Source organism: Oculina patagonica, chromosome 6 (assembly GCF_052425735.1).
Source record: "Oculina patagonica isolate OP01 chromosome 6, crgOcupat, whole genome shotgun sequence".
Classification (NCBI taxonomy): domain Eukaryota; kingdom Metazoa; phylum Cnidaria; class Anthozoa; order Scleractinia; family Oculinidae; genus Oculina; species Oculina patagonica.
Genome location: NC_135763.1, coordinates 17,728,855 through 17,744,776, shown reverse-complemented (window position 1 = coordinate 17,744,776; position 15,922 = coordinate 17,728,855). Strand labels below are relative to the sequence as shown.

The 15,922-nt window shown below is 38.4% G+C and overlaps 1 protein-coding gene across 1 annotated transcript; it reads left to right on the top strand.

The window, feature by feature from the left end:
* Positions 1-2,581: 2,581 nt before the first annotated feature.
* On the top strand, positions 2,582-15,680 carry LOC144656847 (uncharacterized). The gene is made up of 5 exons (XM_078517091.1): positions 2,582-2,795; positions 10,908-11,556; positions 11,910-11,993; positions 12,553-12,654; positions 14,584-15,680. Exons 2-5 carry the CDS (start codon positions 10,926-10,928, stop codon positions 14,985-14,987), a joined length of 1,221 nt encoding a protein of 406 aa, XP_078373217.1. The 5' UTR covers positions 2,582-2,795; positions 10,908-10,925; the 3' UTR covers positions 14,988-15,680.
* The last annotated feature ends 242 nt before the right edge of the window (positions 15,681-15,922 follow it).

Genomic DNA, 15,922 nt, shown 5'->3' with positions numbered 1-15,922 from the left:
AATGCAAATCATTTGTTCGAAGAATGTCAATGACGTTTTTTTTTTTCTATTCCTTTTTTTTGTATTGATATCTTATTGAATTGCAGAGTATAAATTGATTTTATGGAAATAATGTTTTTCTAAAGTTAATTAGTGGACCCCTTACGTCTTTTTTAATCATACATAAATCAACTTCATCGGGCAAAGTTTACTATTTTTAGTAGACTTCATGCAAAATAATAGGAATCATGTAAAGATCGTTGATGAAATCACCCTGTTGATCACTTCTTGCTGTTAATTAGATTTATGAAATTAAATTATTTTTTTTTTTAATAATGAAAACACATTTAGATTTTTTCAAAATATTTGTAGTTATTTTCAATTTTTACAAAATAAGCTTGGCTTGAAGCATATTAAAAATCAATAATCCCTACCAGATAGCTGACAAGCAGCTGTGCGACCTAATTGAAAACGTGCAATACATTCGTAAGCGGTGGGCCGTCACACAAGCTATTTTTGGGGAAGTTCAAGTAATACATTCCAAAGGCCATGCAGTGTAAATGTATGAGCAAAATAAAACATTCAGTCCAGCTAAAATTATTTAATTGCAAAACTATTATTCTGAAATTTGTAACTGATATTTATATGTCGAGTTCAACCAAAACAATTGATTTTTTTTTTGGCAAAATACCACTTGCCAAAACACACACACGTTGGCTCAAAAACATCAATTTTACGTTTCAGTGGCAAACGCTCGCTGCGCTCACTCGCTAGATATTTGTCTATAGCACTCGAACATAAAATTCATTTCTTCTCGCTACCGTGTAATATCCTATGTATATCCAAAAAGGTATCCAAAACTTATCAAATGAGGCATATGGAATAGAGCGAGAGGAGACAAAATTAACATACAAAACATTTTGCGATCACGACTTTTTATTTTAATGCTTTAATCACAACAATGCTTCTTGTTTGTTTTTTACTTAATTTACTTTTTAAAAATCAGTGCACGTCCTTGGTTCGAATCGGTGGCATCATTTGGGAGCAACCTGCACCAAAGCAAAAATGAATGTTCACATATCATCCCAGAAGGCGAAAGAGAGTTGAGTGGGACACTCGCAAAAATATTGCCTTGGACATAAAACAACCAGTTACGTAATGTCGAATGACACAGGCCAATTACGTCCACATACGACATTGTATGACCATGATGAAACACCACAGCCGGCATGTCATGAGATGCCGGCTGTTTAAAACTCTGGTAAAACCGACACATAGTCCCTTTAAGACCCCAATCAGTTATTTTGAGATTGAATTTCAAACTAGCTCTTAATGGTTAACCCTATCCAGACCGGGGGGGGGGGGGGGGCGAAAAGTGCCCGTGCCGACTTTGAACGCTTATAACTTTTATAAGATTCAACCAAGATGCTGCCAAACTTTGCGAGTTTATCTAAAATTTATCTGGAAATAATTTGGTAGGATAGGTTGCTGTGTCAGGAACTTGAAGTTACCATGGCAACGACATTTTGACAGGCATGTTTTCGCAAATTTGTAATTTTCGTGTTTCTATTAATGAAAAATAACTTTAATGTAATTATTTTCACCTTTTTACGGTTTTTAAGCCCAATTTTATTGGTTTTGAGTACTTTGCAATAATTTTGGGCGGTTTTCTGAAGTTTTGGAAAAATTTTGAAATCCAAGATGGCGGATCCAAGATGGCGGCTGTTTTGACATCATGATGTCATTGGCAAGTGATGTAACGTCATCATCCCACGTGACGTATACCAAAAGATACATTTTCGGACATACTATATATACTGCAAGTTTCATTGGGATTTCTTAAATATTCTTGAAGTTACGGGGGGTAGGGGGTGGAGGAGGTTGGGGGGGGGGGGGGGGGGCGAATCCGCCCACCCCGTCTGAAAAGATCCAAAAAAGCCCGGTCTGAATAGGGTTAATATCTCAAGCTCATTTCTTTTTCCTAGTTTGTTTCACTTTACAACGATAAACAAAGTCGTTACTATAGATTTTATTGCTTTTTTTCTTTACAACGTTATGGTTATTCATTATTATTACCTTGTTGTACATGTATGGTTAGATGTGTAAGAAAGTAAGATGTAACAATCATTATCGGCACGTATATGTTCATTCCCCCTAAATGTACAGTAAGATCTCAATTTCTCAGGCCTCCCGGTTTTTCGAAGCAATTTTGGTTTTCCCTGGAGGTTCGAGAAATCTGGATGCTACTGTAGTCACTTTTTCGATCTTGTCAAAATATGTTTATAATCTACGTCAAGATGCTAATGCTCGATCTGTCCCATTTTAATGTTACTGATTTAACCCCTGTTTCCCTTTTACGAAACGGACCGTGAAAACACACACTACACTATGATACAGTGTTAGATGCTTTTCTGCTTTTTCCTAGTGATAGGAGTCTTCTTAACATAACTTGCAAGGCGATTATGTTACTTTCTTGCACATTATACATTACGTGACAGCAAGAACTGTATTTGACTGCACTCTTTATTCATCTTTACTCGAAACAAGACTCAAGTTCCTTTCACAATTGCTGCTTTGTTCCTTCCTTTTCTCAAGATATTGCATAATTTCTCACGTGCACGTCATGAGAATTCGTTCCAGTCGCACGCGTTTACATTAGCAGGCGTGACACTGTACTTGTTTATGTATAAATCAGTTGTTGTTTCATCATTGTATTCCGATCTTGCAGTGGACGGTGGACCTTCAAGAATATCCACGAATCACTTTGAATGAAACATTCTTACGAGATATCTTCATTTTAAAGCTAGAGATCACGGGTAAGGAAAGAACATTTGCTGAAAACTATTCACTTGACTTTCAGACAGTTCTAGCGAGCTAGCAGTACTGGCTTTAATATTGCATGCATACATATATTTTCCTCTCAGTCTTAAAAAGAAATAATGTTCTATTCCTCTCATTTGATGGCATTTATCGCCTCTACATTCTCGCACTATGGAGGAAAAGTCCATTGCAAGCGTCGGTGAGAAGGTATTTCGGTTCACAAAGAATTGTTTTTTAAAGTTCAACGTATGCCGAATTATAAAACGCTAACTGAAGACATTCACTCGGCGAGGAGAATTGGCATCGCTGGGCATCATAAGCAGGAAAATATATTTATTTCCTAAATTATTTTATTGTCAGAGATTAAGTTCGATGTATATGAATGGGGGTAATCGAAGACAATTGTCGCCCGAGGCCCGGAGCACCGTCTATTAAAAGAGACGAGCGAGTGAAATTTCAACTAACTTCTTAGCTAAAGCGGAAGTGGACTCATTGTTAAGCTTCCCGATTGCTAATGCGAGTAAAAATCAATTTTGATATTATGTTTAATTACTATTGTGTCGTTATCTTTGTAAACGTATAAGGATAGCGTGTGGTACTTTAGTATGACTATAACGTGTTTGCTAGACCCCATAAAATGTTGGGTGCATGAGCTATGCAGCTTCAGACGAAGTGTCTGATGAATTCCTGCAACAAGCCGCGCAACTCGTCGACACACCACGTCTCCCACTTTTCCTTTTAAGTTGAAACAAAGTTACTATTTTGCACTCTTGCATGCACAACTTGTTTCAACATCGTTGGAACATCAGTTCATATGGTCGTAATATTTGTTTCAAAGACCAGGCAATGAAACGTAACTTTATTGCGTGACAAGAAACAAAATTCAAAATTCCCAAAGGTTTGTAGATATTCCATTTGCCCGTCCTACCAGTATTCATCCTTGAGTCCTTTTATACTTAATGTTTTAAATAATTGTTCTTTTACTTTTATTGTTATTTCATGGATAAATCACCGCTAGCTCCTAATCTACGTTTCTAGTTCTTCATGGCTGATCTTTCACTTTATTTTAGATGAGAATTAACTTCCTGTTTATTGTCACGCAAAATATTAAATTTCATTGTCATTAAAATTTCTGAAATGAAAAGTGAAACAGACCTGATTCGTAACTTGCTCTCGTGCCACCTAACTTTTAAGCTTTCATGCTGCTTTTCGATACATGCATATACCGCTCGATTGCTAAACTAAGTGTTTCACGGTCACCGTTAACGTATACATAACTCAAACATAACCATAACATGTTCAAGTTTACAAAACAGTCGTTATATTGGCGCTGACTTCGCACGTACCCTATGATAAAACGTCTGAAGAGAGCAGTGTGTGAATTGGGAAGAGACGTCTCGCTAGGCACGCATACCTCACATGCAATTATCCGCTCTTCGCGTGTCTCGCTGTTATTTTAAGGCAAAAAGAAAAACTTTTTTGCACTCTAAACTTGCCCAAGCTGTTTTAACACCGTGGAGACATTCAAAATGTCCAGATGGTCCTTACATTTGCTACAACAAATGCTGATCGAAACGTTTGTGAAAATTAAGCAATGCAACGGAACCGTTTCATCTCATGGCGTGACGAATCATAGAATCTAGCGTCATTGGATAAATATAAAATATAAAGTCATTAAAAATGCTACAAGAAACATTTGAGACAATATATTTTATGAGGGAAGGGGGCTGCTCAATAACCTAAAGAACTTCCTGTACTAGAAAAGAGGGGAGGAAGTACTAGTAGTTGGCTGTTTTTATGCTAGAGACGATAATGTCGTCAGACGACTTTAACGTCTAAGACGTTAAAGGCGTTTGGTATAAAAACGGGACGCATTTAGTAGACAGCTTTTCAGAAAAAAATAAAAAAAGACTGGGTTCGACACTCGGAGGACACTGGACACGAAGACGTAAAGCCATCGGACGTTAAAGGCGTCGGTCTTATTTACTGTTTTATACTAGCTAACTACGTCCCGTTTTTATACTAGACGGCTTTAACGTCTGAGACGTTAAAGCTGTCCGATAACAGCGTCGTTCAGACGCTCTTACAACAAGAACATTGAGAAGCTTGAGAAGCTTAAAATCGGGCGCTTTGCCTTGAAAGGCAGGGTTCAGTACAGCAGAAACCACGAAGCAGTTACTTAAGTAGCACTCAGTCCGACTGTGTTTGTGTAAGTCACAGGGCTTGCATGAGCTGTATTAGTGTGCATAATATAATATCTAGAACGTTGTCGAGATTGCATTATTACTTAATGACATGATGGTTTCAATTTATAAATGTATCTCACACAATACAAATAAACGATTGAAGTAGACGACTAGACAATGTAAAGTTTGACTTAGCAAAGTGCAGTGTATTGGTAATACTGTAAGGTGCGGTTTCACCTGACGGTCGTGTGCTTTTCGGTATTTTCCAGGCATTGCACTTTGATGGGACAGTACTACAACTGTTTACCGGGGAACTACTATTGTCAAGAAAATGATCACAACTTGTTGATGAATGATTGAACATTTGTTTCATACCATTACTGTAATAGCAATTGATGAAGGCTTTTAGTACTGAACCGAAGTATAAGGACTGGGAAATACTGAAACCCATTATCAGCCACCTTAAACGGAAATATCTTGTTGGTGTTTCAAGGAATACAAGGAAACTTCACTCATCCCATGTATCTATGTATTGCGGTATTTTGTAATTTTTTGAGTGATTTTTGGGGATGTTTGGCAGGTGATAGTTTTTTTAAAAGAATTAGTAAAATTTAGACAACTAAGAAATATTGAAAATTTAATGTGAATTTAACATTGGAATTTGAAGTTAGAAATTGGCAGACGGACACCAAACAGTCCCGTGACATCCTGGAGTGTTTTTGCATGGGGGTCAACTGTGTGATGATGTTTCCATTTTTTTCTTCAATCCCCACTGATAAAGAACTGTTGTTGGTGTTATGTTGGTGTTATCACATGTCAAGCCTTTAACAAGGTATGAAAGAACACAAGGATTTAAATTATTCTGGTGCTCAATTTTTGCGTAACTAAAATTAATGTTACTCAAATTCCTGATGGATTCTGTCTTAAACTGTTACGAGCTTAGTATTTCCAAATTATTGCATGTCAATGTAAGGCAAGACAAGACATGCCTTGGTTCTTATGTAATTCTCTTAAAAACACATAAGATATTGACTATAATTTTGTCTGTGCTATGGCAATTCACAGTGGGGTGGTCTTGATGTGTCTTTAACTTGTAGACTGGACTGGACTGGACTAGTAAAACGCGGACTTGTAAAACGCCTCTAGACACTTCGAATTCCTTGGCCACAATCATCTTACGGCTCTCTTCAATACATAATGTCTCAAAAAAACAGTAACCTCAGAAAGAAGTCAGAAGCAAATAAGGTCGAAAGACCGAATTTGAACATATAACGGCAAATGTTCTAATGTCACGAACGTAGGAGTCGTGTAGGCCCGTCACCTTTATTTACCACATACTGCCCCCAAATTAAAACAGTACCCTCAGAAAGAAGTCAGAAGCAAATAAGGTCGAAAGACCGAACTTAAACATTTAACGGCAAATATTCCAATGTCACGAACGTAGGAGTCGTGTAGGCCCGTCACCTTTATTTACGATTGACTGTTGATTTCTGGACGGGCCCCGTTCTACCTCGTGCGAGCAATACAAACGACTGCACTCAACAGACGTCAAGTAGTGGAAAGAAAGAAACATATGCACACAACTCATAGCATCAATCCCGTTGTTTTAGTAGGGGTTTGCAGAACGAACATGTGCTATACTGCAAAAACATCTCCACGCTAAAACAGACCATAGAGTGCTCAAAAAAGCTAGAAATATGCCGTCGAAGAAACACACAAGAGCTTCAAACACAAATTGTTTCGCTCGCTAAACCGTTTAGTTTCCGTTTAGTGTCCGCGTTCTACAAGTCCGTGCTTAACAAGCCCTCGTTTTACAAGTCCGCGTTTTACAAGTCCGCGTTTTACTAGTCCTCGTTTTACAAGTCCGCGTTTTACTAGTCCGCGTTTTACTAGTCCGCCTTTTACAAGTCCGCGTTTTACTAGTCCGCGTTATACTAGTCCGCGTTTTACAAGTCCGCGTTTTACTAGTCCGCGTTTTACTAGTCCAGTCCAGTCCTCGAAATACAGTATGCCAAAACTCCCCGCCCTCTAAAGATAAGTCCTTGACGGTTCTTGTCGTTTTTCGGTGCCTATTCATCTTCGGCATCTTTCTCATCCACCTCTCGTTCTGTCATGTGTCTGTCATCACACGAAAGAAAAGCTGATTCTCAAAAAATCTGCCACAAAAGGAAATTGACAAAAACAATATGAAAACCATATATCGAAAGTTTCTTATTCTAAAATTTTATCATACGTCTTAATTCAGAGCTACAAAGAAGTTCCTCCTTTTGAGTTATTGATACTGTTCTTACAGTACCTCTTTCCACTAGCGAAATTTTACAAAATTCCTTCGCGGCGAAAAGGTAGCGCGAATCCAGAACAGACTCCAATCGAGAGTGGGTTAATTCTAGATTACTATTAATTAACTATTACAACATTCATTTTTAAAATAGTTTCCCAAGCCGACTAAGCTAACTAAACGTCGAGTGTATCTTTCAGTAAACAAAACATGCCGTTATGACGCCGGAAATCCAGCTCACGCATACTATACCCCGTGACTCACGCAAACCTCCGACTTACGTGCTACTACAGTCATTCCTTTCTAAACATTTTTTTTTTACCACCACCGTACCTTTCTACCCAAAAAACTCATGAAACCGCCCGGTTTTAACCTGTTTTAACCTTTCAAAAATTAGAGCGTTCGAAACTAAATAAGATCCGTAATCACAAACAACATACAGCCGTTTACCAGCACTCTTTAAAACTCCTGAAACCCTTCAAAATCAGGCAAAATAAATCTTTGAAATAACCTTTATCAATGTTTCTTATTTTTTATTCAGTTCTATAAAATGCCTTTCATACACTACTGTCAAACAAAAATTTCAATTTCCTCAAAGTTTCAAGACAAAAGAATAACAAATATTTCGTGCACAATGTAATTTGATTAAGCCAATATTATCACGTCTAAAAATACTTCAAGCAATTCAGTGAAAACCCGTTTTTTTTTCGTATCAACGAAAACCACTTTCGAATAATTAATACATGAAAATAACAATAAGATCAAAAGGAAGAAAGGAACCTTTCTAATTATTTGAAGACTTTCAAAGCCGTGATATTATGCATCCAATCCGCGATAAAATTTAATTACAACAAAATCCAAGTTCTCATTTTGAATTCCATTTTTTTCAGTTGATACCTTTATCCAACTTGTGAAAAATTCCATTCAAGTTCCTATTAATACTGTACATTCCCAATGTTTTGCTCAGGTCTTCAGAAGCGTCTTACTAACCAAATCTAAAATAATTCCAAAACATGCTGTACAAACATTCTACTCTTTGTGACAAACGAATTGACGACCAATTGTTCGAAATGAGAATCGACACAGTTCTTCCTAAATAAAAAAAAAGTTTTACGGCGGAGTCAGGCTCAAAAAATATACCGCAAGATCACACCCCCATTCATAGTCAGAAACCAGCAAACCATCTAGTTTGCTAAAAAAAACACTGCGTGACATCAATGACGTTACCTTTTTCATTTACAAAAATAACTTTAACTTGTCAAAGTAAGTGCAATTTCACAATGGTGAATATATCGGCCCAGTTCTCGGCCGGGTCCAGTTCTCGGCCACTTTGTGTTTAACGCGTTTTTTCACACTCCAGTTGAATCAAAAAGAAAAGGTATTTCCTTCAAACGATAGACTGATTCATGTGCTTTAAGTATCTTGAGTTTGATCGTTCAATTCGATATAGAAAGCTCACACGTCGAGTTTACGCGGAGGCAGTTGTTTTGTTTACGGCTCCAAATTCATGGATGTAGTTAAATTCGTATTTTATCCAAAAGCCCCCACCATACGAGCTAATTTTTGGCATGTGAAACGTAGAATAATTCAGCTTTCTGCTTTAGTTAACTTTTCGTTGAACCGTTGTATTTTTTGGTCTTAATTTACTTCGAAATTTTTTCTTGCGACGTTTGCGTATTTGCCAGTTCTCGGCCACCCTGCTCGCTATCACAGCTTAGCGCTTGGTTTTTAATATAATTTCATCTGCTGCTGCCAGAATGAAAGAAATAAATGTTTTAAAAATAAAGTTCAATCTTATCTCTAAGTTTTGAGCTGACTCTTGTCTTGTCTATTATTTCTACAACACCTAAATATTTCAAGACCTTTTCACTGCAAAATAAACCATCTAAATGCACGGGTCACACAATGCGGTTTTGCCAGAACCTGCACATAGGCAACTAGGCGCGTTAAAATCCTTCTTTTCTAAAGTAAAACAAAGCATCATAAAAATAATTTGGGATCGATATAGTATAAATAGGTTTACAGAGTGATTTTATGACTGTGAAAATTAATTGAGCATTTTTTTACAGATAATTACGCACAAGCTTTTTAGTGGCTGAGAACTGGGCCAAGGTGGCCGAGAACTGGGCCCACAAATGGAGCTTTTATTTTTATTATTGCTCGGGCAAATTAATTTTTGACCGGTCGATAGCTTTACACCAAAAAGCTGAATAATGTAGCTAGCTCTGGGAGAAATTTCAAGTTCCTGCGGTTCTTCTGAGGTAAGAAATACAAGTTTACGTCAAAAGTGGCCGAGAGCTGGGCCAAGGTGGCCGAGAACTGGGCCCACAAATGGAGCTTTTATTTTTATTATTGCTCGGGCAAATTAATTTTTGACCGGTCGATAGCTTTACACCAAAAAGCTGAATAATGTAGCTAGCTCTGGGAGAAATTTCAAGTTCCTGCGGTTCTTCTGAGGTAAGAAATACAAGTTTACGTCAAAAGTGGCCGAGAACTGGGCCAAGGTGGCCGAGAACTGGGCCCACAAATGGAGCTTTTATTTTTATTATTGCTCGGGCAAATTAATTTTTGACCGGTCGATAGCTTTACACCAAAAAGCTGAATAATGTAGCTAGCTCTGGGAGAAATTTCAAGTTCCTGCGGTTCTTCTGAGGTAAGAAATACAAGTTTACGTCAAAAGTGGCCGAGAACTGGGCCAAGGTGGCCGAGAACTGGGCCCACAAATGGAGCTTTTATTTTTATTATTGCTCGGGCAAATTAATTTTTGACCGGTCGATAGCTTTACACCAAAAAGCTGAATAATGTAGCTAGCTCTGCGAGAAATTTCAAGTTCCTGCGGTTCTTCTGAGGTACGAAATACAAGTTTACGTCAAAAGTGGCCGAGAACTGGGCCCCATACTGTACTTTGCACCGTAAGCTTTTTTCTATGTCCTTCCGCCGAAGCAAAAAAACACAACCTGATTACACATTAACCCAAAAGTCGACCAAGTGTGCCTGCAACGATTTCCTGTCAAAACTAAAATGAAAACCATTGCGGTATGCGTCACCCGTAGCGGTTTTGTAGCAACCCCGAGCTATCCCCGTCTTTTTGGCCGCGCCAGGAGACTACGCTCTAGGACGACCAAAGGGTAAACCTTAAATCGGCCACGCCCGATTAAAAAGACGTTAAAGCCATCAGACGTTAAAGGCGTCTGTCTTATTTACCGTTTTTATACTAGACGTTAATGTCGTCTCAAGACAGCTGTAACGTCTAAGACAGCTTTAACGTCTCTAGCATAAAAATGGCCGTTCACAAGGAACTGAAGGAGAGATCAAAAGAGGACAATAAATATTGCAAAAATTTAAAGGTGAAAAACATATTGCTTAGGAAATTTTCATACGCGCACCACTCCGTCTCCCGCGTAAGAAATAAAACTTTGAAACCATTTGGTAACCTTAGATGTTTGATAAAGTTCTGCCGGGGAGACGAAGTTGCTTCAATATTTTATTCGCCTTGTAACAGTGCCGTTTATGGTATGGCAAACCGGCAATATTGACAGCTTTTGGAAGGTGTACGGTATCTGGGTGCGAGAAGTCGTGATCACAAAACTATTATATGAAAACAAACATGTATGATAACAAGCCAAACTAAATATTCTCTGTAGGTCATCTGGCTGCCAGTCATGGCTTCTGCCCCACCTTCAGTTGCATCAAACAAAGAAACAACCAATTACGCGCGGTTGTGTTGTCTTCTGGTAGATGTAGGATCCCAGGCCTTGAGGGACACCTTTGATAGCATACATCCTCCAGCAGGACTACATCATGTTCTGGCACGTTACCCAGAGTATGTGACGCTGCAGTCTCTTAGGGCGAGAAGAATCCTCAATCCTACACAATGGGGGAAGTTGTACCCTACTATCTCCTCATCTGTTTCATCAGCGAGCTTTGACGTGACCCTCTTGATGGTACTGCTGAGGAACATATGTGGCTTGATTCCTCCGGTCACTGGCTGGGACATTCTTCCTCCTGCTTCTGACGTTAGTATCGAAGCTGACATGGCCAGAGTGAAGTACTACAGAAATACTGTATACGGCCATGCCAGCCAAGCTTCTGTAGACGATGTAACCTTCAACGCCTACTGGCATGATATCAGTAACGCGCTTGTAGCATTGGGAGGGGCGAGTTATGGAGCCGCTATCAATAAGCTCAAGAATGAGTGCATGGATCCCGATACAGAGGAACACTACAGAGAGCTGCTGGTGCAATGGAAGAAAGACGAGGATAACATAAAAGACAAACTTGAAGAGATAGAAGGTTTGTTTGAACTATAGCCCAGATATAAGCTAAAGGAAAAATACAGCTGGGAATGAAAACAAATGTAGACAGGTTGAAGAAAAAGGACCACACAACGAAAGGGGAGTAAGGTACACTTCTGATTCTGATGAAAAAACTGCGTCGATTTGCCACTCTTGCATGAACGTTAGCGTTGTCTCATCGCACCTACCCTCCACAGGCCTAAATTTGTGGCAAAAGACCAAACAACACGGCTTGATTAGGGCTAAGCTTTGGACTTTGATAGAAATGATTTTTACCTAAAAGTGTGGTGAAACTTTCACTGAAACTCTGACATCATAAACTAATGACCTTGTTACTTTTTTCATCCTCAGAAAAGATCAAAGAGAAAATTGAACAAATGGGGAATGAAATCATTGAAAAGGTAGATTCCTTGAAGGAACCGAACCAAGATAAAGGTTAGCTATCATATGAATGTTTGTTTTTCGTGGGTTATCTTTTAAATGGGCCTGAGAAGCCCTTAGGTAATGTCTATAGAAGTTTTTTTAGTTGCAAAAAATATTTATTACTCCTCGCTTTCAGTAAGATATTGCCTGACATGGAGATCCAATCTCGAGTCATGAAAAAGGTTCACATTTAACTGAAGCTGAAATGGTTAATGAATGAATGAAATGAACATTTCAATTGGAATTTTAAACTATTGAATGAAGAAACATAATGGTTAAACTGTTACAAACCTATCTGTACCAAGAGGTAAACAGGTCAACAAGCTAGAAATCTGTGAGAAAAACAAACAAACAAACAACAACAAAAATATGACTTTCAGATCATGTAAGTAAAGTCTACCACCTATAGTTGCCGACTGTAAGAGCAACAAAAGGAAGTCGATAGAGTCATTGTTCAAGATACTTTCCACATCTTTTCAGTTCGATGTAACTGTTAACAGCTGATAAATGATTGTCAAGTTACGATAAGATTTGAAAAAAAAAAAAACCCGATGCAAATTCTCTTCCTTAGACCTTCTTAGACACGACTTCGAACAGATAAAAACTGAGATTGGAGACGTGAGTGACAAGTTGGACACTTTGATGACACAAAAGGAAGAGGACAAGGATGAAGGTTTGTTCTAAATGTAAGCTGGTAACAGTTTTTAAACAGTATAACGAGAACACTATCATGCGAACGCGGACTGATTTCAGGCTGCTGTTTCACGCCGCCGTCGTAGAAATTGCTCGCGTAATCACTTGCGCGTGTGCTTCATGGGCCTCTTACTTGTTCGAATGTTGCTGAATGGCAAGACTGGTACAAACAAAATGTTGTGACTTATCCCTTTTAATCAATCCTTTTTTTCTTCATTTTAATGTTGCAGCGATTATTATTATTTCCGGCATAGTAAATCGAACGTCCGAATATAGAACTCAATCCACGTCGGCAATCAAACGAAATTGAACACCGATCTTTGTGTGAGTTCGATTTCCAAACCAATCTAACTCAATCGAACCCAATCCATCAGATTGTGTTCGATTGAGTTCTGGTAAACCTATACATACAAAGCAAGCCCATCAAAAGCAGGTTTGTCTGTTTTTTGTTTTTGTTTTGTTGTTGTTGGTTTTTTTTTACTATTCATTCAATATCAGAAACCCCAGAAATAAACTGTCCACGGCAGTTAAGGTATCACGGAAGGAAAATTGGCGTTTTCGTTCTAAGTCAAATTGTGTGCAAACCATCAATGGTAACCCCAATAAAGTATATATTTTCTGAAAGCTTATTGAATAAAGATTCTAATGAGGGATTTTGTTTGCATTATATAGCCCATAATAAGCAACGTCAGCATTTTGTTTACAATTATGATGTTCCGCAACTTTGGGTTTATTTGAGAACACATTTACATGAGAGCCTAAACTTTTATGTGGAATTTGATCTACATATATTGGTCAAAAAACGGTGTCTCAGATTTTTCTTTTCTTGCTCCATTAATTTTTTATGAATTTTTAATCTTAAAGAAGCCCTAAAAACGCCATTTTAAAGTTTAAAAATTCATGATCCTAAAAGTCGTTCGTTCGCGCTCGTTTGCAATTCGGAAAGCATGGCTTTCACGCCTGTTTTCTTTAAAGCCTTGAAATCTTTGTCCACCTTCACGTCAAAGTGGCAATCCCGGTAGCCTTTTACTACGCATTTAAAGCTTACAACCCACAGCGCATCTGAAGCCTGATTTTTCTAGAAGTTATCCGTTTACGAAATAAAAACACGCGCTACACTCCCGGCTGAAGTAACTCGAGCGTCCAAGAACTGTTATAGATTTTCAACACCAGTTTTACAAAAATGAACAGTTCGAAAATCTAACGTTCGATTGAGTTCGATCGAGTATTTTTTTTTCGGTGAGTTCGATTTCGTTCGATTGCCGAACTCAGTCGAACTCAATCCATGAATTGAGTTCGATCGAGATCGGTTGAGTTCGATTGAAATTCAATTGTGTTCGATTTACTATGCCGGATATTTTGTCCCGAGTCCACAAATAGCTTATTTTATAATTAGTATATATTACTTCAGCGTGACAATTTCTTGTACATGTTTTATTTTTTATTCAGCCGTGACTGAACTTTTCATAATTTTAATTGATGTTTACCTCTGAAAATCATACTGAAAATTTATCTTTATACTGGTCAATAAATGCATTTGATGAAGCCTAAGATAGACCATGGGTTGCAAACAACCTATTGCCATTCTGACCATTACGTTCATGACGAAATGTGATAAGGACGATAAACCGTAGCCTCGTCTCCTGTACCTTCAATGTTATGGTCAGCAGGGGACGTAAAAGGACTCACACACTTATCGTTGTGGCCGTTGTACTGTGCTTACTATGAAATGCTCTGAGATATAAGCTGTATAAGCTACTCTAAAAATCCGAGGGTATGTATTCACGCACTGTAAACATTTGCAAACGCTGACAGTGAACGGTAAACTGACAGAAACGTAATTTGAACACAATTAAAAAGTCACCTTGCTACTGAAAGCAACTTAGAGTCTCGCACTTTTTTGCTTTAGGATCTGTTATTGGTATTTTGAGAGGCGAAACTCTGACGCTTGAAAGTAGAGGAGAAACGGTCACTGTTAATTGGATACAAGGAGGATTTTTCGGATTTGGTGGAGACAGAAGTCAAATTTATGTCCTATGCGATTACACCACCAGCAGCGGTAACAGCGTCCCAGTTTACATTCAGGACAAATATGACATACCGAAGAGGCTGATCATAGATTCCAAGTTGCAGTATGGAACACAGGACAATGTTTTATTCTTTGTGTACCATGACAAGAGCCAGAAACCATACCAAGAACGATTCAGATGCAGTGGCTTCCAGAAGTTCGTCTATGAAGCAAACACATTCTTGAAAAGGGAGACAGGAATTGACATCTCTTGGGTGGCTGGAAACTATCTGGTTAACGTGTGAAAGGATCGCTGAACTGTTTTTAACCCTTGAGAACACAGATCTCGAATCTTGTTTGGTTCAAATAATATATTTGGCCGGCTAGGCGTGTACTTCAGTACTCGCCTAGCTCAACTCAATACTCGCATAGGGCATAAATGAAATATTTGCTTGCTAATAGGATCCCCCTCGACGGTCTTAATATTAACCCTATTCAGACCGGGCTTTTTTTGGATCTTTTCAGACCGGGGAGGGATTCCGTCCTCCCCCTCCCCCCCCCCCCCCCCCCCTCGTAACTTCCAGAATATTTAAGCAATTACAATGAAACTTATATATAGTATGTCGGAAAATCTATCTTTTGGTATACATCACGTGGGATGATGACGTCACATCACGTGACAATTACATCATAATGTCAAAACAGCCGCCATCTTGGATCCGCCATATTGGATTTCAAAATTTTTCCAAAACATCAGAAAACCGCCCAAAATCGAAGAAATAAATCGCAGGATGATGGCCTCTCTGGGCTCTTGCGTTACAACTGAAACAGTCCCATTTATTTCTTTGACTCGCTGGGAAAGAAGTGTTTTTCCCTTCGTAGCCCTCCCTTTTTGTCCTATTAGTAGTGCTTTTGGTTGTTGTTATTGGCCAGAAAAAATAAAATATTTTGGACTTTATAAAATCAGTCAAGATTAAAAAACAATTATTTTGTTGAAACAGCTACGGACCTTTGTTCCAGTCTTGGTGTGTCCGATTACTGTATTTGGGCCAAGCAAACAAGCTTCAGGATATACAGCACTGATTTATGTTTAGGTGGGACAACAAGGGGGGAGCAAAATAAATACTGGGGTAAAATAATTAACACTGAATGACTGGTTCCGAGGGAAACAGTTGATAATTTTGTTTCGGCTCTGCCTTGGGAAACATTGAGATTCGTGGAAAACAAAATTAACTGGTTT

Bases quoted from the DNA above. Each gene is read 5' to 3' on its own strand.
- LOC144656847 (XM_078517091.1), top strand. From the start codon at position 10,926: ATGGCTTCTGCCCCACCTTCAGTTGCATCAAACAAAGAAACAACCAAT. The intron at 11,557-11,909 runs GTTTGTTTGAAC...TTTCATCCTCAG, and splicing joins CAAACTTGAAGAGATAGAAG to AAAAGATCAAAGAGAAAATT. The intron at 12,655-14,583 runs GTTTGTTCTAAA...TTTTTGCTTTAG, and splicing joins GGAAGAGGACAAGGATGAAG to GATCTGTTATTGGTATTTTG.